Source organism: Rhamphochromis longiceps, linkage group LG7 (genome assembly GCF_057381845.1).
Source record: "Rhamphochromis longiceps isolate RC_006_pf linkage group LG7, R_longiceps_female_GT1.1, whole genome shotgun sequence".
NCBI lineage: Eukaryota > Metazoa > Chordata > Actinopteri > Cichliformes > Cichlidae > Rhamphochromis > Rhamphochromis longiceps.
In genome coordinates, this window is record NC_140563.1 from 59,520,360 (window position 1) to 59,546,303 (window position 25,944).

General features: G+C 39.4%; 1 protein-coding gene across 6 annotated transcripts; it reads right to left on the bottom strand.

The window, feature by feature from the left end:
• Positions 1 to 9,080: 9,080 nt before the first annotated feature.
• On the bottom strand, positions 9,081 to 25,161 carry il6st (interleukin 6 cytokine family signal transduce). Of its 6 annotated transcripts, none has more exons than XM_085414596.1 (16): positions 25,118 to 25,161; positions 24,533 to 24,607; positions 21,281 to 21,580; positions 20,301 to 20,448; positions 19,660 to 19,820; positions 19,362 to 19,513; positions 18,673 to 18,841; positions 18,264 to 18,343; positions 13,639 to 13,897; positions 12,968 to 13,135; positions 12,275 to 12,376; positions 11,853 to 11,999; positions 11,608 to 11,748; positions 11,283 to 11,379; positions 10,861 to 10,942; positions 9,081 to 9,892 (listed from the first exon to the last, which is right to left on the bottom strand). In XM_085414596.1, the coding sequence occupies exons 2-16, from the start codon at positions 24,594 to 24,596 to the stop codon at positions 9,278 to 9,280; spliced, it is 2,685 nt and encodes an 894-aa protein (XP_085270722.1). In that variant the 5' UTR covers positions 24,597 to 24,607; positions 25,118 to 25,161; the 3' UTR covers positions 9,081 to 9,277. The 6 variants fall into 6 exon arrangements, with proteins under 6 accessions (XP_085270722.1, XP_085270723.1, XP_085270720.1 ...); XM_085414597.1 differs by having other exon boundaries at positions 21,281 to 21,577; positions 25,001 to 25,160; XM_085414594.1 differs by having other exon boundaries at positions 25,001 to 25,160.
• Positions 25,162 to 25,944: the final 783 nt, after the last annotated feature.

Genomic DNA, 25,944 nt, shown 5'->3' on the forward strand with positions numbered 1-25,944 from the left:
CCTCCCCTGCACCCTGGTGACACATCTTTACCCCAAGGCCCTGCATGTGTGGGTGATTGTGGTGGAGCGGGAAGAGGGAGGCAGCTGGAGATGGGGAAGGAAGGAAGGGAGGGGCAAGTGACCCCTCCCTAGGGCCAGCTCCCCCGCTGATCCCAGTAGGCACCCCCATACTCTGCAACCCGCCATGGAAAGGGGGCCCAGGCCCATCCGGACCGGGGCCCAGTACAGCAGCGCCGCCCGGCCCCACAGAGCCCGGGACAGCCCACCCAACCCCACCTCAAAGAAAACTGCACCCACCCCGTCATCCACTCATCTTCCACACTACACAAGACAATAGACGCCCAGGCTGAGATCTTCCTCCACCTCTCCTGTATCTCCCCCTCCTGCAGAGTGAGTTCCTGCAAGATGTAACAACCTCCCCCACCAGTTGAAGAGCCCCCCAGGTGACTTGATGCACCGGCGGCACCCTGCGCCAGGACTGGGCCCCCATACACCCACCCGCCCACAACCCCGGCAACACACCAACCAGGACCCAAGCCCCCGAGGCCCAGCCAGGGCCCCAGCCCAGAGACGGAGCACCCCCAGAACTTCACGCCCGTCCTGGACCCACCCAGGGGCAGCCAGGCTACCAGGTCAGTAACCCACGCCCCTCCCCTAGCCACGCTGCACGCAGCCACGAGGAAACAGTCACCTAAGAGCCAACAGAGCCCTTAATGGGCCATGACCGCTACCCCGGGTTGAGCCCTCCAAGGAAGATGCTCCTGGAGAACCCCCCGACGCCCTAAGCCTGTCCCTACCCCCACATCAATCACAACAGCGAAGGTGGGACCAAACTATGACCCCCCACCAGGTGATGGAGCTGATCAAAGGAGCCCAGAGCAATTGATCTGATGTGGTGGCAGAGGCTGTATCAAGACTAATGTAATCTAATAGATAATTTCTATATTGGTTAGAATTAAGATTATTTTTATTTTTCCAATTCATGAGGACTGTTTTCTTGGCTATGCATAGGGCAGTGAAAACCATATGGGCGATATTCTTTTCTGAAGTGACATTATCTAAGCTGCCCAACAAACACACTAAAGGGGAAGTTAGAAAGTTACATTTCAGACACTTCGATAAGTCTTCACATATCTCGCACCAAAACTTCTGAACTGGTGGACAGAACCAAAGAGCGTGGATATAATTGTCCGGTGAATTGGTTTGGCAGTGTGAGCGGTTGTTGGTAGACGTAAAGCCCATCTTGAACATCCGATGACCTGTATAGTGCACTCTATGTAGTGTTTGTCATGAGGCCGAGTGGCCTGTACTGAACAGGACTCGGGTGCAGAAACCCAGAGCAGAGACAGCAGATGATGTAACAATTATTTATTAGGCTTAAGTGCAAGAAACGTAGCAAGGACAAAAACACAATAAGACGGAGTTTGACGTGGCGTGGCCTGGGAAACGTGGCTAGGGCAGGGGAACGGGGCCTGAGATGCAGAGTGGAGCTGAGCAGGGAACAGTCACACTGAAGAGAGAAGATAGTGGAGTTAGGGAGGTAGTGGAGGCAGCTCTGAAGTGGCAAGTTGTAAGAGTAGCAATTCTTACTTGCAGTAGGGGACATGAGTGTTGAGAGGGGGGTGATGAGAATCCAGGGGAGGCTGAGTGGCATGGCAAGGCTGACCTGAGATCCGGGGCTTCAGATGGAGTGTGATGGCAGGAGGGCAGGCAGGTGAGGCACAGAGAGATTTTCAAAATGATTGCTTGGTATCCTGAGTCCAGAGGTGGAGCGTGAGCCAAGGTGAATCCAGCAACTGCAGCACAAGAAAGTCTTGTTAACAAGCTAAATCACAGCAAGAACTTGACGCATAAGGACCTGTTACCAACATGGGTTGATGACAAACGTGTGGCTTAAATCCCTCTGACTTGATTGCCTGCAATAGGCTCCAGGCTTGCACGAGCTGGAGGAGTTGGCCCTGCCCAGGGGCGGATCCCAGGTAAGTTCAGGAGCCTTACGGAAATTCCAGTCACCCACCGCAGACCATGACAGTATTTTGTATTGAATTAATTGAAGACTGGGATTTCTAATTAGATGAAAGGTTTTTAAGCAAATCTGAGACCAGAAGTTTTGGTCTAAGTTAACTGATAAATCCGCTTCCCATTTTGCAATAGGAAGTGATATTGATTCATCTGTTTTATAATATGATCCCATATTGTGTAACTAGTCTGTCAAATGAAATAAATTCTGTTCCTTCTAATATATGTTCTAAATATTTGATTCCTTTACCACTCCAATCTGAAAAGTTTATCATATTATTGTTTTGTAATATGTCAGGGTACGTTTGCATAGGATTAATGAAGACTCCGTGAATTTTAGAAACTCCCACCATGCTGTCAGAGAAGAGCTGATGCTGATGCTTTTGAAGCATTCATGTCGTTGGATGTTTGAGGTGATAAATGGTAGATCTGAAATCTCTAGATTATTTCAAAGTGCTTGTTCTACATCTAGCCAAGTTTCGTCTAAGAGGGTATGTTTTAGCCATCCTGAGATAAACTGAAGCCTGTTGGCTAAGAAGTAGTGCTGAAAGTTAGGTAGTTCTAATCCTCCTTTATCCTTGGTCTTTTGTAGTGTTTTTAAGCTTATACGTGGGGGTTTATTTTTCCAAAGGAATTTGGACATACATGAATCTAGAGATCTGAACCAATCTTGTGGCGGTTTAGTTGGGATCATTGAGAATAAATAATTTATTTTTGGTAAGACCATCATTTTTATAGCGGCAACCCTTCCCATGAGTGATATGGGTAGACATTTCCATCTAGCCATATCACCTTCTACTTTCTTTAAAAGTGGGATATGGTTTAATTTAGTTAGATCTGCAAGCTTGGGAGAAACATTAATACCCAAATATTTAATATTTCCCGATTGCAGTGGTGTAGAAGAAGAATTATGACAATTATGACAGAGCAATTAATCGGAAGGACTGTAGATTTTGACCAGTTAATTGAGTAACCTGATATTCTTGCAAAACAGTTTATCAATTCAATCACCCCAGAGATATTGGTTTGTGAGTTTTGGAGAAAAAGTAACACATCATCCGCATAAAGACTGATTTTATGTTCCACGTTCTTGCATTTTATGCCCTTAATTACTGAATTCTGTCTAATTGCTGCTGCTAGTGGTTCAATAAAAATTGCAAACAGTGAAGGGGAAAGTGGGCATCCCTGCCTGGAGCCCCTCAGGAGACAGAAGCTGGAGGATGTCTGATCATTTGTTCTGACACAAGCTGTTGGGGAATTATATAATATTTTTAACCAGTTAATGAAAGAGGATCCAAAACCAAATTTGTGTAAAGTGGCAATTAGAAATTTCCAGTTAACTCTGTCAAATGCTTTTTCTGCATCTAAAGAAAATATTGTAGTTTCAAGATTTTTACTGTATGAGTAGTCTATCAAATTAAGTAATCTACGTGTATTTGTTGATGAGTGCCTACCTTTTATGAAACCAGTTTGGTCAGGATGAATTAAGAGGGGGGTTATTTTCTCCAGTCTCTTTGAGAGAGCTTTGCAGATTATTTTAAGGTCTACATTTATAAGGGATATTGGACGATAGCTTGAGGGATATACAGGGTCTTTGCCTGGTTTTAGCAGGAGATTAATGTTTGCAGAATTCATATTTGATGGAAGTCTGCCCTTTTCTTTGATTTCCAACAACGTTCTGTAAAAAACTGGTGCTAGAATCGACCAGAATTCTTTGTAGAATTCTGCAGGAAAGCCGTCTGGACCTGGAGCCTTATTATTGGGCATACTTATCAGGGCTTCCTGGAGTTCACCTGGTGTCAGTGGTGAATCCAGTGCCATTGCTTGAGTGTCCAATAATTTTGGAAGAGTTATGTTGTCTAAAAATTTCCTTTTTAGACGGGTTTATTTGTGGTGAATACAACCTTTTATAGAAATCCCTGAAAATGTTGTTTATTTGTTTCGGGTCATATATTGTGTTCCCAGATGAATCTTGAACAGCACATGTAGTTGTTTTTTCTTTATTTATTTTTAGCTGGTTTGCTAGACCGGATTTATTGCTATGTTCATAATTTTGTAAGCGTAGTCTTTGTACTAAGAATTTTGGGTTTTTTTTTTTAAACAATTATCTCATTTAATTCTAGTTTTGTTTTGCGTATTTTGTTCAATGTTTCCTGATCTTGGTGGGACACATAGGCTTCTTCTAGGGAATATTTTTGTTTTCTTCTTTCTTTTTATGTGATGAGAAAGAAATTATTTTACCTCTCATCACAGCTTTCCCTGCTTGCCATAGAACAGAAGCTGATGTTCCGGGAATGTCATTATAGTCTAAATATAGAGTCCATTCTTTTTTAAAATATTTAATAAAGTCTTCATCTTTAAGCAGTGATGTATTAAATCTCCAGTTTTTACTTGGCGTAGTATTATTCTTGTGCATTAGTGTTAACGATACAGGAGCATGATCGCTGACAGCTATAGGGTGAATCTTAGTGTCTGAAATGTCACTCAGCAGTGAGCTGCTGACCAAAAAATAATCCAGATGAGAGTAGGAGTGCTGGACATGTGAGAAAAAAAGTATATTCCTTACTGTTGGGGTGAAGGGAGCGCCATGCATCGCAAAGGTCAAAGTCGCTCATATACTGTTTGTTTATATTTGTGGACTGCCAATTACGCTGAGTTCCTGCTGTATTGAGTCTATCCATTTCTTCATTTAGTCCAAGGTTAATAATTTTACACTCTCTGTGCAAGTCTGCAAATTTCTTTATTAAATCATAAGATTCTTAAATTCATCAAGTCTCTCTGTGCCTGGGTCCTCGTCACAAAACATGACATCACTGTTTTGTACATTTTAACACAATTGAATCCCCACATTTGTGAAAGAAAAGCAAAACACTTTTTTGAAAAGTCTGTAACAAAACCATCAAATCTGATAAAGGTTATTTAAATGCTACTAAAGACTACTACTGCCAAAGAAGAATGGATTGGAATTAAAAAAAAAAACAAAAACATATCCTAACCTTAATTACTGCGGGAGAATAATGAATGATGCTAACAGTGAGTAAAAAGTAAACTGAGCGCATTTTTTTGGACGGATTCACTTTTAATGTGTATGTATAATATAATACAGATACATAAAAATACACTCCAAAAATAGAAGAGTACAAAATATTATTAAAAAATTTGAAAAATTGAGACACCTTGACCTATGGTACAATGTATACAATGATCTTTACTGCAGATACTACTATGGCTCTGCAGATTTTTTTCTTTTCTTTTAACCTATGTCGCCTCACCTTGAGGTTGGTAAATCTGTCTATCACGTTTTGGTGGTCAAGTCTCTCAAGCATCTCTTTCTCTGCTGACATCACAGCCAGGTGCTGGAGTTTGCTTTGCTCTGTTTGTATTGTGTCAGGTCAGGTCAGGTCTCATCTCGTCTCATCTCAGGTTTTTTATGGTTCTGTTTAGGATCGTGTTTTTCTCTGCCTCAAGCCTTGGTTTTTTCATGCTCCTGATCAGTCCTCAGCTGAGCAACACTCCTGTCACAATTGTAGCAGCTCCCCCACAAAATATTTTTCTTGTGGCATCTGACAGTAGACTCATCTCTGTGCTTGTCCTGCTAGACCTCAGTGCAGCAATACTGTTGACCAGAATATTCTATTAGAACGAATAGAGCATGCTGTAGGTATTACAGGGACTGCGCTGCAGTGGTTTGTATCATATCTATCTAATCTCCAAATTTTTTCATGTAAATGGAGAGTACTCTTCACATACTAAGGTTAATTATGGAGTTACACAGGGCTCAGTGTTAGGACCAATTCTGTTTCTGCTTCACTTAGGCAGAATCATCAGAAGATGGCATACATTTTCACTGCAATGCAGATGACACAAAACTTTATCTATCTATGAGGCCAGATAACACACACCAATTAGTTAAACTGCAGGAATATCTTAAAGATATTCCTGCAGTTTAACTAGCGTTTAACTAGCATTTTAACTAGCGTTTAAAGCGTGGAAGTACTGACCTTACTTTGAGTTTGATTCCATAAAAAGTGACAAAAACATTAGCGTCCGTTGTGCGTGGGAAGAAAACTTCTTTTTACAGCAAAAAAACCCCTAAACAAGCACCGAGTGCACAACGACGTAATGGGAAATTCAGAGAAACTCACGGATTCTTCAACTGACTGCTGCAGCACACCTGCACCAGAGCACACCTCCGCCTACCCCACTCCTGCTTTACAGGTGAAAATAGAGCAACAGAACAGCTAGTCTTTGATTTTATTTATGTTCTGCTGTGTTTTACTTGCATCTATTTGAAAGACTGAGTGTAAACACAAAAAATATTTTATTTTATGTGCTGGAATGTGCAGAAAATAGGTTTAAATGTTAAACTAATTTAAGTCAGAGAATGTTGCATATAATTAAATTTTTGCTTGATGCATATAGGGAGTGCAGAATTATTAGGCAAGTTGTATTTTTGAGGAATAATTTTATTATTGAACAACAACCATGTTCTCAATGAACCCAAAAAACCCATTAATATCAAAGCTGAATGTTTTTGGAAGTAGTTTTTAGTTTGTTTTTAGTTTTAGCTATTTTAGGGGGATATCTGTGTGTGGAGGTGACTATTACTGTGCATAATTATTAGGCAACTTAACAAAAAACAAATATATACCCATTTCAATTATTTATTTTTACCAGTGAAACCAATATAACATCTCCACATTCACAAATATACATTTCTGACATTCAAAAACAAAACAAAAACAAATCGGCGACCAATATAGCCACCTTTCTTTGCAAGGACACTCAAAAGCCTGCCATCCATGGATTCTGTCAGTGTTTTGATCTGTTCACTATCAACATTGCGTGGAGCAGCAACCACAGCCTCCCAGACACTGTTCAGAGAGGTGTACTGTTTTCCCTCCTTGTAAATCTCACATTTGATGATGGACCACAGGTTCTCAATGGGGATCAGATCAGGTGAACAAGGTGGCCATGTCATTAGTTTTTCTTCTTTTATACCCTTTCTTGCCAGCCACGCTGTGGAGTACTTGGACGCGTGTGATGGAGCATTGTCCTGCATGAAAATCATGTTTTTCTTGAAGGATGCAGACTTCTTCCTGTACCACTGCTTGAAGAAGGTGTCTTCCAGAAACTGGCAGTAGGACTGGGAGTTGAGCTTGACTCCATCCTCAACCCGAAAAGGCCCCACAAGCTCATCTTTGATGATACCAGCCCTAACCAGTACTCCACCTCCACCTTGCTGGCGTCTGAGTCGGACTGGAGCTCTCTGCCCTTTACCAATCCAGCCACGGGCCCATCCATCTGGCCCATCAAGACTCACTCTCATTTCATCAGTCCATAAAACCTTAGAAAAACCAGTCTTGAGATATTTCTTGGCCCAGTCTTGACGTTTCAGCTTGTGTGTCTTGTTCAGTGATGGTCGTCTTTCAGCCTTTCTTACCTTGGCCATGTCTCTGAGTATTGCACACCTTGTGCTTTTGGGCACTCCAGTGATGTTGCAGCTCTGAAATATGGCCAAACTGGTGGCAAGTGGCATCTTGGCAGCTGCACGCTCGACTTTTCTCAGTTCATGGGCAGTTATTTTGCACCTTGGTTTTTCCACACGCTTCTTGCGACCCTGTTGACTATTTTGAATGAAACGCTTGATTGTTCGATGATCACGCTTCAGAAGCTTTGCAGTTTTGAGACTGCTGCATCCCTCTGCAAGATATCTCACTATTTTTGACTTTTCTGAGCCTGTCAAGTCCTTCTTTTGACCCATTTTGCCAAAGAAAAGGAAAAGTAAGACAACATGCATGAAGAGGATGATGTGGACAAAATACTCATTTGCCTAATAATTCTGCACTCCCTGTAAAGTTAAAAGATTAAAACTGATAAAACAAGTTTAAAAAAAGAGACTTTGCCATTTGATTACATTTTGTATGATGGATTATACAGAAAAAGTAGAATTGGGCTGAAAGACCTTTCGCTTTATCACCTATTCAGGTTGTAAATCGTGTTTTTAAAAAGTAACTAAGTAACTAATTACTTTTGAAAATAAGTAATCAGTAAACTGGATTGCTTTTTTGGGGAAGTAATCAGTAATTAGTTACTGATTACTTTTTTCAACTAACTTGACCAACACTGCATATACCATATACACCTGATTATTGGAGTGCTGCAGAAATAGTTAATGAAAGGTTCTCCTTGCTCCACAGAGCAACGCTGAAATTCTGTCAGAGTGCCCATTAGGTTTTTAGTCACCTCCTTGACTAAGGTCCTTCTAGGATGATCACTCATATTAGGAAGTGTCCTGGTGTCCACAAACTTGTCTCACTGGGACTTCCAACATTTATAAAATGTAGATATAAATGTAAAGTTAGATTACTGGCTCCACTATATGCTGTCAATGTTCTACTTCCAGTGCAGCAGGAGGCAAGTAGTCAGCAAGAAACTCTGGAAGAGAGAATCCAGTTTCCTTCATCTCAGAATGTACCCCATAAGCAAGCAATTAGGCATCTCCCAGGTTACTTACGTGTGACTCAAAGCAGTTCATTGGAATGTCTAGCAAAAATAAAAAAAAACGAAGCTTACTGACTTCCCTTCATGTTTTATTGTTAAGCTTTAGCATGGTGACATTTGAAAAAGAAATACAATCAGCAGTGATTGATCAGAGCTGAAGCAATGCTGTTTATGACCACACGGTATTCCAAATTGTTTTAACATTGTGATACAACAAATTAAGATATAATGCTTGCTTTGACACAGCCTTAGGTGAGAAAACACATCTTCCAACAACATCTGGAATTAACATTAGGAAAACTGAAAAACAACAGTTTCAACATTTTAAGAGCTTCATGGTGCCTTTAATAAATGCAATAAAAACATAAGACTTTACATTCAGCTATAAACTGTCACTTAAAAATTAAAATTCAAGTGAGATTAAGGACATTAGGCTGCACTGAGCAGTCTGGCATGCCATTAGCAGTTTATGTTAGTATAAAATTGTATTTCGTCATTATGTTGAAGATGTTGTTTTATTTACAAAGAACTGGCTATGTAATTTTTCCTTGTGAGAGTAAAGCGTGCAAACGACAACCGCAAGCTCTAATTCACATTACTCTTTACAGTGTAATATAATGGGACTATTTACATTTGATTAAGTGCAAAAGATATACTGGGATTTGTTCAATACTTTAAATAAACACCCAGGACTAACAAAGGCACAAGACCACATATGTAGGTGATGCATGTATCAGACGAGCCATCTGAGTTCTTACTGTGGCCTGTAGCCACCCAGCTGAGGCATGTAGCTGGAGACCGGTGCTGGTATCCAGTCATCAGATTGGCAATCTGCAGGTGCTGTGTGTTCAGTGTCTTCTTCCAGGGGACAGAAGTCCAGCACCTCTTGCTGCTCCATCTCCAACGGGTTGAAGTCATTACTGTCGGTGGCATTTTCATTCCCTGCATTGTGAGTAAAGCAGGGCTGTCTCAGGAAACACTGTCTGCTGCCCTCCTGCACCATGGTGTCATGGTTCTCTTCACAGTCCAGCAGTGGCTGTGTGGACTCAGACCGTGAAAAAATGGACTGCTGGGGCAGAGAGCTTGGGTTCTGGCCCTTGTAACCACTGGAGGCGACTACAGAGGAGTACTGAATAGTGCTGGCCGTGGTGTCAGCCATATCACCACCCTCATCACTGTCAGACACACTCTGTCGAGGTGAGGACATGCAGGAGGAGCCACCGATTCCACTGCTGTGCTCCTCAGACAGATACTTGTCCTTTTTCAGAGGCAGACTTGCCTTGTCCTCCTCAAATACACACTTTGCATCACAAACATCCACATTAAGCACACTGATGCCAGATAGACAGTTCTCTCTTGGTGCCTCTGCCTGTAGAAAAAGAAAGCAAAAGAGAAATGCATCTGATTAAATACAAAACAGGACAGTATTAAGCTATCTACAGATAAAGACATATTAGTCAGTTTTAAAGCCTAATTTTGCCGTGCCACTGTAACTCAGTGCTTCAGCAGGCATCCACATGCCACTTGGCCAAAGTACAGCCCAGGTTCGAGTTCAAACCGTGGCCCTTTGCTGCAAGTTTTCCCCCTCCCTCACCACTTTCTTCTCTATCTGCACTGCTCCACTATCCAATAGAGGCAAAAATGTTTCAATAAAAAAAAGCTTGTTAGTTTGACACCTCTGTGCTTCCTCTCCTATGAAAGGGATTTGTAAATTAGGACACTATTAATGGGGTAATTCTTTTAGTCACTGGACCTCTCTGAAAGCTGTACCTGCAATGCTTTCAGCTGACATTTTATGCATGACACGAAACATGGAAGACAGTTCTTCACTCAGTACTCTGACCTTGTTGTATGAGGCAAGTGTCATTAGCTAACAGAAATGTCTATGCAGTGATGACAAACAGGGTTGAGAATGAGCAATCTGCTTTATGCAAGCAATCATTTGTGCTATGTCCTGGTGGTTTAATATTTTTTTTATTACCATTATTCTGGTCATGCTGACACACTAATGCAGGGGTGTCAAACTCAAATACACAGTGGGCCAAAATTCAAAACTGGAACAAAGTCGCGGGCTAACGTTAATATTTATTGAAAGATATTTATTCCTCCAGATATAAGAATGAATCTTTTCTTATGGACTCAAACACGTTTTGCTGAAAAACTGAATATGGAACAAACAAAGCTTAATACTAAACAATATATATATTAGCTGTATAATACCAGTAGGCCAGCTCTAATAGTAATTTGGTATGGCTTCGCCAAATTTGGCCTGCAGCCTAATTACATTTGGCCCGCGGGCCAGAGTTTGACACCTATGCACTAATGTGAAACTCTTACTTTCAAAGGATAATCTGGAGACCAGTTTCCAATGGTGCTATCTCCGGGATTTGGAATCTGAGGCCAAAAGTTGTCCTTGATCCTGTAGAAAAGAAAAAAACAAAACATACTTATATAGAAAAATACAATAACTCCAAAAATATTGAAATCACAGTTTCAGTGGAGCTATTATGATGAATATTGTGTATGAAGTAATGAATGTTTACAATTTTTAAGATTGGTATGCTCAAAATAAACTAGTATTATGTGCCTCATCCAATGACTAAAGTGCTGTACACCCAAAGGCACGTTAAAATGCCTGCAGTCTTGGAAAAGGTAAGATGCAACAAAGAGTAAATGGAAACCCTAGATGTACGTGTTCAGTTTACAGCCATTCACTGAGAGGCGGTAAACATCCCAAGAGATATTTATGGGTAACTTACACATCTTTTTTGCAGAAACAGAGCAGCATGGTCATGAGAACAACAAACAGAAACCCAAGGCTCACTCCTACCACAATGCCTTCAATTTCTCCTGGTGCTGTGAGGTGAAAAAGATATATAGATAAGACAAAGGGTTAACAGCAATTCAAAAACCAATGGTAAAAATCTAAACTTCAATTAGCCTCTCATCCAAGACGCTCCAGTAGCCTTCTTTTCAATCTCTCAAGATTACAACACCTCGATTGACTGAGACCCTACACAGACACTTTGGAAAAGGTAAAACTGACTTTGTGACATTTCTCAACTAGTTGGATCATGTACTGACCATATTTCAGAGTAGTGAACGAGTGGTTAGAGCCATTGACTGAGCCTCTGATAGTTGAAGCCTTTATCCAAATGTCATACTTTGTGTTGCGTGATAATGATGTCAAAGTGTATGAGGTGGTGTTAGCTGGCACAGTTATGCCTGCAAGAAAGAACAACAGAAATCAAAGGTTAGCCTGGCAATTGAGTGTTTTCATTTTAAAAAGCTAACCTAACAGTTCAGCACAACATGGAACCAGTAGATACCACGAGTTTCAGTCCCACTTCGATAGTATATTGTGTAGTTTGTGATGAAGCCGCGTCGTTTTATCAGAGGAATCTCATCCCACTCCAGCTTGGCTGTGTAACATCCTGGGTCACCACTCAGGTTAACAATAGGGCCTTGTGATGGAACTGTACAAAAAAATAAAAATAACAACAAACTGACTTTAAGAACATCTCTGTGGAAATAACTGATAGACAATATATAACTTGTCAAATGATTAATATAAAAATTTTGCATAGAATCATCAAATGCATTCTATACAATCTCGTTAAAATGACATTATAACGGTTATGGCGTTAACATCAATTTTACGAGATTAACAGCATTATTCAAATTATAATATCCACAACAATTCAAAATACAATGGTTTACTATTGATTAATTGACAAGTATGATCTCTTACCTCCTTGTTCAAAATAGGCTCGTTCAAGGACTGGCTTCCCAACCAGTTTGCCATATATAGGGTACACTGATATTCTGTATTGAACAAATTGCTTAAGGTCCCCTAGATTTGACATCAAGGTTAAAAAAGGGGGGAAAAGCACTCTTTAATTAATAGCAATCTTATACAACATGCAGTTAGAGTAAAGCAACAGAAGCTATTAGTATTAGCAGCCATAGTAAAAGTTAACTTAAAGGTTTTGCTTTAAGATCCGCTGCAGTGTATGCAAAATATATTAATTCCTTGTTACAAGAGAATACTTTCTTGCTTTAACAAGGTTGTATTAAAGTCACTATAATATATTTATCATTTGTGTTGCTTATCAATAAGAAACTTGACTCTTTATAACGCCATATCATTATCATTAAACAATGAAATCAGAGACTAGCTTTTTGACTCCACCTTTTTATCGCTTTTTAAAAAGATCTACCTAAAGTGCCATCTGCACAGTACAGTCAGTCTCCTTTTTATGACAGCTCAAACTAAACAACAGCTTCAACAACAGCCATGACACGAGAGAGATTTTATGATGGGTGCCATATGCCTTTAAACAACTAAATGAACATTCTCCAAACGTGGTTATTCCATATTTCTTCAAGAGGGTTGTACAACAACTTTTTGTTTCCTAAACCCTCAGAAAAACAGAAAAAATACCTTTAATTGCAGTGTAGTTTGTTTTTCCATTTTCCCTCTGCCAGTTTCTCTCACCATCACTGTCCCATTCCACCACATACTCGGACACTGTTCTGTTAGGGGGTTTCCATGAAAGAAACAGCTGACCGTTATGGGACTGTACCTCCGTTTTTTCCACTGCAGGAGGTTCTGTAACAGACACACACACACATGAAATAACAAATATAACCATAGCCCAATTTGTCATACATTGGGTCTTGATTTGGACCAGACTTAGTGAATAAACTACATTTAGTAAATTATAAAACTCATCTGACCTCGAGTTAAAACCTGCTAAGAACTTTGAGTTAAAGTTCTGAAATTATCTACTATGTGTATACTAGGCATATAATCATACATTACTCACACCACTATACTGATTCTGTTAACTGCAGTTTTATACCTGGGGCTTCGCAAACAGCTGAGAGTTAAAAATTATGATCATAAACCACATGGCATCCTGGTTCATGGTTGCTGCTGGGTCCCTTTGGATACCATCGTACGTCTCTGTTACTGTTACTTATTAATCAAGAACATTCTAATTTGTGTGTGTGATTTTATGCCGAAAATATTATCTGGACTGCTTTAGATTATATGTCACAGTTGTGTCTAAATGTCACGCCTGTAAATTCAAGGTCAACATGGACACTTACCCCGTGTTTTGCGGGAAATGATCAACTTTGCCTGAGGAGATGCCCCCACAGAATTTATGGCTGTGACATACACGGTCACAGACTCCTCATCATCCAAGGTAATCGTTTTTAGTGGAGTGATCTGTTTTTTACTTGAGCTGCCATCTGTCAGACTTCTGTTCACTGGAATAATCTCCCAAGTTCCATTCCTGATACTATCCTTTTGTTTCTCAATCGTTATGTTAAATCTTCTTATCCTCCCATTGGAAAACTCTGGATCCTGGATGAGCAAAGTTGCAGACAGTATGCAGACAGTTCTCATTATTACACAAAAACAACCAACATGACTGCTAGCCCTTGGCTGGCCCTTAAAAATGCATCCCTTTAGAGCCCTGGGGACCAAAAATGGTCCCGCCCCAAAAGTGCAATAAAAAGATTATATATTCATATTTTTTTCCACTTTAAATTGGTCAGTCTTTTAAAACTACTTCTCCCTGAAATATTCATATAAAGTTTTAATTATATTTTCGTTGTTTTAACCCTTTAAATCTCAGTTTTATTACATGAGCGCCCTGTTTTTTTTAGCTCCAAAAAACAAAAAACTAAATATTTTCCAAAAAAAACATTTGAAGTAATATTTGTTTGTTATTATAATTAGGCCTTTAGATGGACCAAAGATTGGCACTAACATTCATTTCGATCCACTTTTATTTTTTTTGCAGGAGCGCATTTCATAAAATGCACACACTATCGGTCCTAATCGACCACGCCCAAAAAAGTGCTATAAAAAATTTATATATTAATATTTTATTCCACTTTAAATTAGCCAATCTTTTAGACCTACTTCTCCTTGAAATATTCATGTCAAGTTTTAATTACATTTCGCGGATTTTAACCCTTTATATCCCGGTTTCGTCACATGAGCGCACTGCTTTTTTTGCCCCAAAAAACATAAAACTTGAATATTTTCCAAAAAAACCATTTGAGGTAATATTCAATTGTTATTATAATTAGGCCTTTAGATGGACTAAAGATTGGCACCAACATTCATTTCGATCGCCTTTTTTTTTTTTTTTTCAGGACCAGAAAATGGTCTCCGGGCGGCAAATGCTCCTCCTCTAGGCCGAAATAAGTGCATGTTGCCGGGGTAAGTCGCGACGATCACCGGGGCACGATCACCGGGGACTGCTTTTTCCAGCCCACACGTCCGATACCACGTGACAACAAATACGTCATTTCCTGATGACTAAAAAAAAATGCACCCTCTCATGGTCCTATCGAGCGTATCGAGGCCAGGTTTGAGAACAACACAAACCCAAGGCAGGTCTGGGAGGGCATCAGGGCTATCACGGACTACAAAAGAAGAACACCATCACCCTCAGCCGACAGTTCTACTCTGGCTGAGGATCTAAATCTCTTTTATGCCCGTTTTGACAGGGAGAACACTGACCCTGTCCTGTCCCCTCTCCCCTCAACCGACCCTGCTCTGGTCCTGAGCACTCATGAGCTGAGGCGTGTGTTCCGGAGCATTAACACCAGGAAGGCGGCCGGGCCGGATGGAGTGCTGGGCCGGGTGCTAAAAGACTGTGCTGCGGACCTGGCGGACGTCTTCACCTCTATATATAACACCTCGTTGTCCTGTTCACTGGTACCATCCTGTTTCAAAGCAGCAACCATCGTTCCCATCCCAAAACAGTCAAATGTCACATGTCTGAACGATTTCAGACCTGTGGCACTCACCCCCATTCCCGCCAAATGCCTGGAGAGACTGGTCATTAAACACATCAGAGCTGCTTTTCCACCATCCCTGGACTCGCACCAGTTTGCATACAGGGAGAACCGGTCAACCGAGGATGCGATCGCCACAGTGCTGCACACATTACTGAAGCACTTGGAACACAGGAACACCTATGCACGGCTCCTCTTTGTAGACTACAGCTCGGCTTTTAATACCATCCGGCCATACAAACTCCGTCCCAAACTCCACCAACTGGGACTTAACTCCTCTCTGTGCAACTGGATTGTGGACTTCCTCACTAACCGTAGACAGAGTGTCAGAGTGGGTAAGAACACCTCTTCCACCCTTGTGGTCAACACCGGTGCCCCTCAGGGGTGTGTTCTGAGCCCTCTGCTATACACTCTCTTCACCCATGACTGTATTTCCTCCTGCGTGTCCAATCTCATTGTTAAGTTTGCAGATGACACTACAGTGCTCGGACTTATATCCAACAATGATGAGACAAACTATAGGACAGAGGTGCAACAACTAGAGTCATGGTGCCACGACAATAACTTGGTCTTAAACACCAAAAAGACCAAGGAGATCATTGTAGATTTCCGGAAGAGGGGTCATAACAACCATCTGCCTCTCTTCATTGGCAGTGAGGCGGTGGAGAGGGTGAGCAGTTTTAAATTCTTGGGGGTAACTGTGACCGAGGACCTGTCCTGGGGCAACCATATCACCTCAGTTGTACGGAAGGCCCAACAGCGCCTCTACTACCTGAGGAGACTGCGGAGCGCACACATTCCCAGATCTCTGATGTTGAACTTCTACAACTGTGCCATCAGCAGCGTTCTGACGTATGGATTTCTAGTGTGGTTCCCCAGCTGCACCAAGGCCGATCAGCAAGCACTCCAGCGGGTGGTGAAAGAAGCTGGCAGAATTATTGGAACAAGTCTGCCAGAGATCAGTAACATCTTCCCCACTCGCTGTCTGAGGAGGGTGCACAGTATCCTGCGGGACCAACATCACCCTGCGCGCCACCTTTTCCATCTGCTGCCCTAAGGGAGAAGGTACAGGTCTATACAGGCCAGAACATCCAGACTGGCCAACAGCCTGTATCCACAGGCTGTGAGGCTCCTGAACTCTCTGCCCCCCTCTCACGGACAATAACCATATCCAACTTCTTAATAGCAATGAACTGGTCTGCATTGGTGCATCATATCTTTATTCTCTTCCCCCTCCTGCCCCCCCCCCTCTTTCTTAAATAGATAACTATCATATCTGATATCATATCTCACAGTACAATAATATTGAATGGGTTGCATTGTTGTATTTTGTCATGTTTCTCAGGTCTTTGTCTGAATTTCTACGAACATTATTGCTAAGGATTGTCTTATTGCATTGGAGTCACACTGGGTTAAATATGTACACTTGGGTTTTAAGGGGTATTTATTATTTTCTTCTTTTTTTGGGGTTGTATGGAAGCCCCAAACGCAATTTCATTGTTCTTGACAATGACAATAAATAAATAAATACTAAATACTAGGGACCAAAAAATGGTCCCGCCCGATCAGCGGGCGAAGCCGCTGCTGCACGCCGGAAATGAGGCTTCATTTCCGGCAGGTCTGTCCAAGCAGCCCGCTGTTTTCCAGCAGGGATCAAATGTGGAGCAAGGGCGCCACCCGGTGGACAAATAAAAAAATTACAACTCTAAGGCTCATAGACCAAAACGAAAGGGAAACATAAGTAATCACCAAGACATTAACGGTAATAATTCTGCAGTGAAAAATAGCGTTTATAATGGAAGTCAATGGGCCAAAAATGGTCCCTAGGGCTCTAAGAGGATGTGTATTGTTAGCTTAGCCACTGAAGCTAATTTAAGGAAGTCAGACTTGAATTTTGAAATGAAATTATGCCAAACTTTTTTTTAGAGAATTTGGCTATATTCCATTCAACACAGTGCAAATGGCTTGTAACTGAAAAACTAAAGGGACCAAAAATGGTCCCAGGGCCTAAGAAGGGCTAGCATAAATGCTAAAAAAAAAACCAAAATGCCAGTGTGTCTATGAAACAAAATTATTTATGTTATTTATCACACTGAACAGTGTGTTCAATAGAGCCCGACAGATAAATCTGTGGGGCCAATATATTGGCTGATATTAGTTACTTGCCAAAATTTTGGTATAGCCACAAATATCAAATTATGCCTTAAAAAATAAACAAGAGATGAGAGAAACACCCTTTATCTATGTTAACACTGTTGATGTTACAATATGTAACTTGCCTGTTAGTAGCATATATTTGAAAAGCAAACATATGCAATTACAACAACTGGTGCAAAGTGCAAATCTACAACTTGGTGTGACAATAAAATAAGATGATTTTTAAACTGGATTGTTATATTATCCGAATAAGGCTATACATAAAAATTAAGGAAATCTTTAGTGTGTCTGAAAGAAAAGAACAAATATTATTAAATGACCTCTCGTATTCCAATTTTTAAATCTGTTATTCAAACCATTGACTATATCCAGGACTATATCGCAATCTGTCCAACTCATTCATTCTATTCTGTTAAAATTTTATTGATCTAGCCATTCATCAAACGCTTGCTATAATGAATAAAATATTTTAACTATAATTAACTATACTGAAGACTATGAAAATAGTCTATGACAGTCTGTTCTAACATGTTGGCTGTGGTGAGTTAGGGTTGGCAGCAATAGTTCCTTTTGTTTGTGTTTTTAACTGGTTCAGTTCAGTTAAAAATGTATCTAAATGTTTTGGTCCATCTGTAGAATGTCTATCATTTATGTTAAACCTTTCATGTCAAATAAATTCTAATGCTTTGTGCTTATGACAACAGGAGTATTGTTAGATAAAACTGTTTTTAAATGTTAAATTGAATGTGATGGAAATTTACCTTACAAATGAACTCAATTTGTCGTTTATTTAGGCCTTCCTCCGACGTGATTATCCATACATCTGGTTTACTTTTTGGTACTAGGTAAAAGAAAAAGAACAGAATATTAAATCTTTTAGTTTATCAAAAGGACAAAAGAACCCGTAAACACATGGGTGGACAATGTATGCAGTTTCACAGGTTCAGTAAATCTTCTCACTGCCAGAGGTTTTTATTTTCAATCTTTATGCTTTTGGATACAAAAAGCTCTTGAGGACTTCAGAGTCTGAATAGTTTATTCATCGTGTATAACATAGTATTAAGTGAACAATTTATTAATCATAACTGTGCTAATTGTCTGTAGCAAAATATTTCATTTGATGAAATGCTTTTACTGAAACTAGTCCGAACTGGAATTCATAATACTCACAATCCTCTGGTGTTCTCTCGGTAACGTTGCTACTCCAGTCACTCCAGTAACCACAGTGCTTGTTATTATTATTATATTTGCACCGTACCTGAGTGACATAAACTGTGTCTGGTTGCAGGTTCTGGAGTCTAAAGGACTGTATATACCTCGAAGTGTCTGCCAGAGGTACCTAAAAACATAAACCATATGTCACTTAAAAATAAAACAAGAGTTAATATGTACCAGTCTGAGAAGAATCACATTTAAAATATTAAGACTCTAAGATTTCAGCAAATACAGGACCCTCTTGCTTTGAGGCAACAGTACTAACCACAGAGCCACTGTGTTACCATTTGAGCACCTTGAGCAAGTGCTACAAAGATAAAATGGTGTACACACTGTACAGGGACACTGTAGAAGGTTGTATAGAACACAAAAAAAAACATATTACTGTGCTAAAGTAAACCTTCATTCTCAATCACTCTCAAGAGCTTTGTGGAGAACAGATTCAACATGTCATGAAACTAAATCAGATTTTCTTAAAATTGTCAGTAATACAATTTCTGCAGATTTGTTCATTAATACATAACACAACACTGGAATCTTAACTGATTTACAGGTTTACACAATAGTTTGAATCTTTTAGAAATATGGTAATATTGTCTTTTACAATGGCAATTTTTGATGGAAGGGTATACAAACATACTTACATAAAACCACTTTTGAGATCCCAATGGGCAGAATCTAATTTCATATATCGTTTCCAGATAACTTTTATCAATAGAAGAATTCCAGCTCATCACAAGGGAGGTGGGAAAAACTGCCTCTGAAATGACTGCGACGGATGGAGGCTTTGTTTTTACTGTCTCACACACACACACACACACACACACACACACACAGAATTCAAGACAATCAACATCACTTAATCTGAATATACGTTTTAGACTACTGGCTCAGAACATGCAAATATGTTAAACATAATAATCAAATGTACTATTTACTTACCAAAGCAATTAGCAAGCTTTATCAGATGTTCAGACTCTTCTTTTCCAAGTTCATTTTGTGCCACCACCCAAATCTCCAGTTCCATATGATGAGGAAAGAGATTCAGATCCACTGTGGTTTTGTTTACTGGCCCTAATATTGATGCAGTATAAATTTTATCACTAAAAAAAGAAGTAGAAGACAATTTACTTGACAGTAAAACCTACACAAAGCTTGACAACTGGTATTCATTACTAGTTTAAAAAGTCACATTACATTTAGGTGGCATAATGGTGCAAAGATTTGCACAATCAGGGTATGCATGGTCTCTTTGCCCCTGCATGGGTTCTCTTGAGGTACTCTAGCTTCCTCCCACAGTCCAAACACATGCATGTTAGATTAAGTGGTCAGGATAAATTACCCCCTATGTGTCAAGGTGCCCATGTTTCGTGTGTTCATATTTGATTGTGGCCGTGTGGCTATACAACTTGACACTGACAGACATTACATGTTTAAATTGTCCATACCAGGAACATAAAAATGTAATACAACACTACTGTGATGAGCTGGCTTTAACATACAGCTTGACTTAGTTTCACCATAATGAATGAAAAACAGAATTGTAAACAAAAAAAGTAATGATTCATGAAGCGTGTACTCACCCCGTTTGTCTAATAAACAGTGTATAATTTGTAGGGACAGCTTCCGTTTGATGTCCTACTGCTTCCCACTGACATTTGATGTTTGATGAGATAGTGTCGCTCTCCTGAACTGCTATACAGGACAGATTCTTTGGCTTCTCCGGGCGATCTGATATTTAAACAAAACAAAAACTAAACTCACAAAGTTTATCTCTGCATGCCACAAAATTACAATTTTCAGTGCATTTTTTCTGTATCATTATCAGGTGGTTTATATATATATATATTAAATTTAAATTCAGCTTACAAATGAGGACAAAATAATTACCCCTTTATGAAATTCAAAGTTTTTATCAAAGTTTTGCTGTTTGCTTTTTAACAGAGAAAGGGATTTTCAACATAGTATTTCTTAACAGACTAGTTTTATTTAGAAAACAGCATTAAGTATTTATATTAGCCCACAATAAGAAGTATTTCACCCCCCAAAAATAAATAAATACTGGCAACGGCCAGTGGTACCCTTCAGCCTCCAGATACATCTATGGTATCAACGTTTCTCCCATTTTAAACACTACAGCCAGATGAACATTTTTGGCATTTCCTTGCCTGTATGATTCAACATACATCAAGACAACACTACAGGCTGTTTTCTCCAAAAAATGATACACAATTGACTAATAGCATCAGGGTTAATCATTTTAACCCTGGTATTAGTTTGTCTTAACTAATTTTGTTTCTGTGTGCAAAGTAAAATAATATAGATATCCAAAATAAAACCAAGATATTTGGAAAAGCTGTGTTTCACAGCACTTGGAAAATACTTGAATACTTGAAAATTAAATTTTCATAGGGGGGCTAATAATTCTGTCATCATATACTATTGGAAACACAGAAAGGAAAACAAACTACTGTTATCACAACCGATCGAAAAAAAAAAGAGTTATAGCTGCATTTGGGTAAAAACAGCAATAGATTTTCAAGTTATGACAATAAGAACTTACAGCCTTTCCTCAGCCAAATCCCATGAGTAAATTTGCCCCTGTTTAGGACAACATAGTGTGACTCTGTCTTGCAGCTGCAAAATAACCATTCAGACTTTTCACTTCTGATGGTGACAGTGACATTAAGTGCTGAACTGTTGATCTTGATGTAATGTTCTTTGGGTATAATTTCAGAAAGCTTCCAGTAGAGATCATCTGCTGTGACTTCAGTTGTGTTGTTGATCATGCAGATAGCTGTCAAGTTAGACCCAATCTGAACCACTGGAGACTGTGGGGCTATCACCAAATGATAGTCGTCTTCTGAAGGTCAAAACAAAAAACCAAACACACACAAAAAAAAAAAGTAAACCCACATGCAGAGTAAAACTCAGAAAAATATAGCTGATGAGCACTGTGCTTGTGTCAGCAACAAGATTATTAATACATTTCTGTGAGTCTGAGCCATCAAATTACCCACAGTTCCTGTCACAGTCTAAGCAATACAACCACAATAGGAACATCTGCTGCTAAGTGTGATGAGACGTGACCACATTCCTCTTTTTAATGCAACATTAAACTCCGCCTGTCACGGCAACATGGACACACATGGTGTCCATGGTTATACCAAGTCAGAAAAATAATCATCTTTTACACTAGTTACAGTACAGCACAATGTCTTTACAGTCATTACATAATTAACATTGCAGTTACAATTTCCCAACTTTTGGGATATATAAGGTTGAGGTGGAGGTGGGCATAGCTAAAACGTTGTGCTCATCATGCTGGCTTGTAACTAGCTTCCCTGAAACAGAGAAAGCTGGAGGGATTCTGATGGCCCCCAAACATCTGTACATATGAAGTACAAAATTATTTAACCTTTACCATAAATGCTTATTTTTTTTGCGCATCATTCACGCTTACGTTTGAAATCATCAAACAAACTGTATTTTAAACAAAGAAAACCCAGGTAAATACAAAATTGATTTTGTAAATTATTTGAATTATAAAGGAAATAAAGATATCAAAACCAACAAGGCCCTATGTGAAAAGGTAATTGCCTACGAACCTAATAGCTACCTGTGCCACCATTGGGAGGAAGAACTTCAATATAATGTTTGCACTATCTCAGTTCTTGATAAATTATGAATTAACTGTGATTAATCATATGTTTCAGAAAGCTGAGTTTAATTTCGGTGGTCACACCCAGATCGATAAAAACCAACAAAAATAGAACTTGTTTGACAGAGCGAGGCAGGCTAAAAGATCTCAAAACAAAGCAAAAATGTCAGAAATCAGGAAGGGGCCATATACATTCTCAGAGAATTGTAATTCTTTAGGTAGTGAAGCTAGTCTTCCCTAATCATTTGGGAAGCATTAGCTGCCAAATCTGCTGCCAATTTACAAAGACAATAGGAAGAGCTTTAACCATCACTTCATTTCAAAGGTAGAGGTGGAGTAAGAAACCATCAATTTTCTTCTGTAAAGAATAACATACAGAAACTGAGCAGAAAAACAATGATATGACAGAAAAAATTGACACCAACAAACACAACAGACACAAGGCTGGAGAAAAACAACAGACAAAAAAGAAACATCTCTTTTGATGTGTCATCACAGACAGCCATGTGTCTGTAGTAGGTAGCAAACTATCATTAATTTCTTCATGCAAAAATAAATAAACAAATAAACCGACTGATCAAGATTTTTTTTTACTAATTAATTTTAGGTCCTGTTAGGTCTCACACTGCTCTTCTGTCTATCTCTCCTTTCCATATGCTGCTCCCCATCTTACCTGAGCTTGTCTGTTTCAATATCAACTGCATGTGCTTTTTCTCACTTGTCCTTACTAACCATATGTAATAAAAAAAAATTTGTAAAACTATATATGTGTTGTATTTTCAACTTTAACTTTTTAATTAGAATTCTCTGTCCAGAGGCCTGCTCTTTTTTTTCTTTAAATCACCTCAATTCTTCAATTTTGAAAAGTACAGTTTATCTCAGCCTTTACAAAAAAGGCCTGCAGAGGTAAAGTTAAAACAAAACACTTCATTTGCATTTTGAACTGGTACACAATGTCAATGACAAAACACTGTTTCCACTCTCACATTAGTTGAATAGAACCAGTGTCTAGATGACTAATTAGATAATTCATTCAAATAAAGCCAGTGTTACATGTAGCACAACTGCTCAGAACTGATTCTGAGTCTATTTTTTGTATGATTTGGCTTGCCTCAGCCTTTCTGTCCTGTTTCCCTCCTTAAATGTGGCTTATTGATTGTGACCATTACTGATGAGGTTTCAGCAAATAGTAGATTGATCACCTGATCAGGTCTTTGCTGGATTTTGTTTCTTCTATTTTTAAGGAAATAATTTTCAAACACTCTTCAATTACTGTAGATAGTGTTTTAGGACTGTCACTTCTTTTGTCCTCCACTGTCCACCAACCTGGCAACTTAAAATAGGCTCTTTGCTAAGTTGTCTGTTATGTGTAGACAACACTAAGTTAGGTGCCTTTTTATATTTGAATGATTTAGTGTTAAGGGTCTTAACAAAGAAAAGAAACAACCCTCTTATGATAATGGCCAGGAACAAAGACTGGACTGAAAATGAAAGTGAAATGAGTGGGGGGGGAAGCAGCCAGTGCTTAGGGAAAACTGTAAAAGACCATCAGAAAGCCAGGGGAACTAATGCTTAAAGATATGTCAATAAAAATGAGTACAAAATCTGGTTCTCTAGAACCACAATATAAAGAAATAAGCAATGAATCAAGATTATTCGCTCTATCACCGCCACAAAACACACATGCTAGGACACAAGGAATCAGATGAGAAAGCTCTATTTTGTGCATCATCTTTGCAGCACTAAAGAAAGGCTTTTATTAGGTAACAACTGCATCACCTCTAAAATAACCCTTTGGTCCACATCTCACATGAAGCTGCATCGCCGTTTTCCCTTTGACAGATAATAATTCTCAAATATGTAATCAGCAATGTTTACTAGTACTTGTATTTATTACTGAGCTGATATCAATTCAGCCAGTATTTTTTACTCACAATTGAATTACCTTACCTTGAACGTGGTAAAATATGCTTAAAAAAACCTTCTGAAAGTGTGTTATTATACCCACACTGGGGCAGCAGGAAATATGACACTAAAAATGTTGTCAAAAACAATCTACATTCTGAGTGTCCATTTTGATTCATTCTTGCGTGTATACTAAAAGATAACACTCCCCAGTGACTAAAGATGAATTGTACTGTTGATGATACTGACCAGCAGCGAGAACAGAAGCCAGCCAAGCTAAAACCCACAGATGGAGCACAGCCGCAGAGACCATGATGACAACGACTATATAGAAAGACAAAAATAAATAAATAACACCAGTTAGGAAAGAATTGTATCTGTTTTGTTTCAAACACACAACTTCGCAGCTTGTTTTAGCATCATCGTATCGTACAGCGTTGAGTTAATTAAACTGAATAATCATTTACTGAGTTTTTCATACGTTTAGTAATAACTGTAATACCACAGTAATAACAGTAATAACTGTGATACTAATAATGTGGCAAAGACACTTAAATTTAGGATTTCATTACGATGCTACGAAACAGCAGCTAGCGTCGATGCTAGGAACCCATGTCCACGGCAGTCACGTCGCATTAGCCAACGAACTCACATTGTCATTCCTGCTAATTGTAGTGTTTCCACAAAAACAATCAAAAGAAATCGGTCATAACTTACGTAAAAGTTATCCGTTACTGTCCTTGTACAATGCTGGTTAGCCGCGTAGTATATTTATGTACACCCAGCAAGTGTCTAGACAACTTAAACAATTTTTAGATACCATTTCTCGCTCACCGTGCGTCTGGTTCTTGGTATAAGACCACCCACTTCCCGTCAAAGGTAAGCCTGTGTCGCAATAGGTTACGTAGCGGCGCTACTCATTAGCCGATCTCACAACGTCGTGATGGCCCTAAACCATTTCTGCTGTGTGTCTGCCATATTGACTAAGCGTTTTGATATCTGGTGAAGTGCACTCGTGACTAAATGCTGTTTGCTGATTTTACAGACAAACTGTCAATTAAACAACTTTGACGAATCGGAGACTTTTGCTGTGTGTGTTTGGTGGGACTTGCGCTCTTATTTCCCGTATGTCTCCGCCTTTCGCCTTCAGAACAAGAATACACAACATCAGGAATCCCTTGGCACTGACTTTAGCTACATGACAAAGCAGCATGATATTCCTGATCCGTTGGAAATTGGAATTAGTCACTCTTTGTTAGACCCTTGTCAAACAACAGGCTTTACATACTGTGCAAGGCATTGATGAGAAGTGTGGGAACAGCACATTAACATGCCTACGGACAGTTTCTAAAAGGAAGTACACTAATGTAAATAAAAGCAGAAGCTTATAATCATATGTTAAGAGCCTCCTTCTGCTTGCTGCAGAATCATTTACATTTACTTTTAATATTATATATGCAAATGATACAGTTTTATATGTAGTAAGAAGTTTTCATAGATTTTATCGATAGTTTTAATAAATGAATATTTAGAAGACGATAACTATAGACGAAGCTTTCAGGATATAAAAAAGGATACAAGTCTCTACTTGCCTTTCTACAAAATCGCTGCAGGGCACTGAAGCTGGTTTTATGATCCCGCAAACTTGGCCGTCCCCGTAC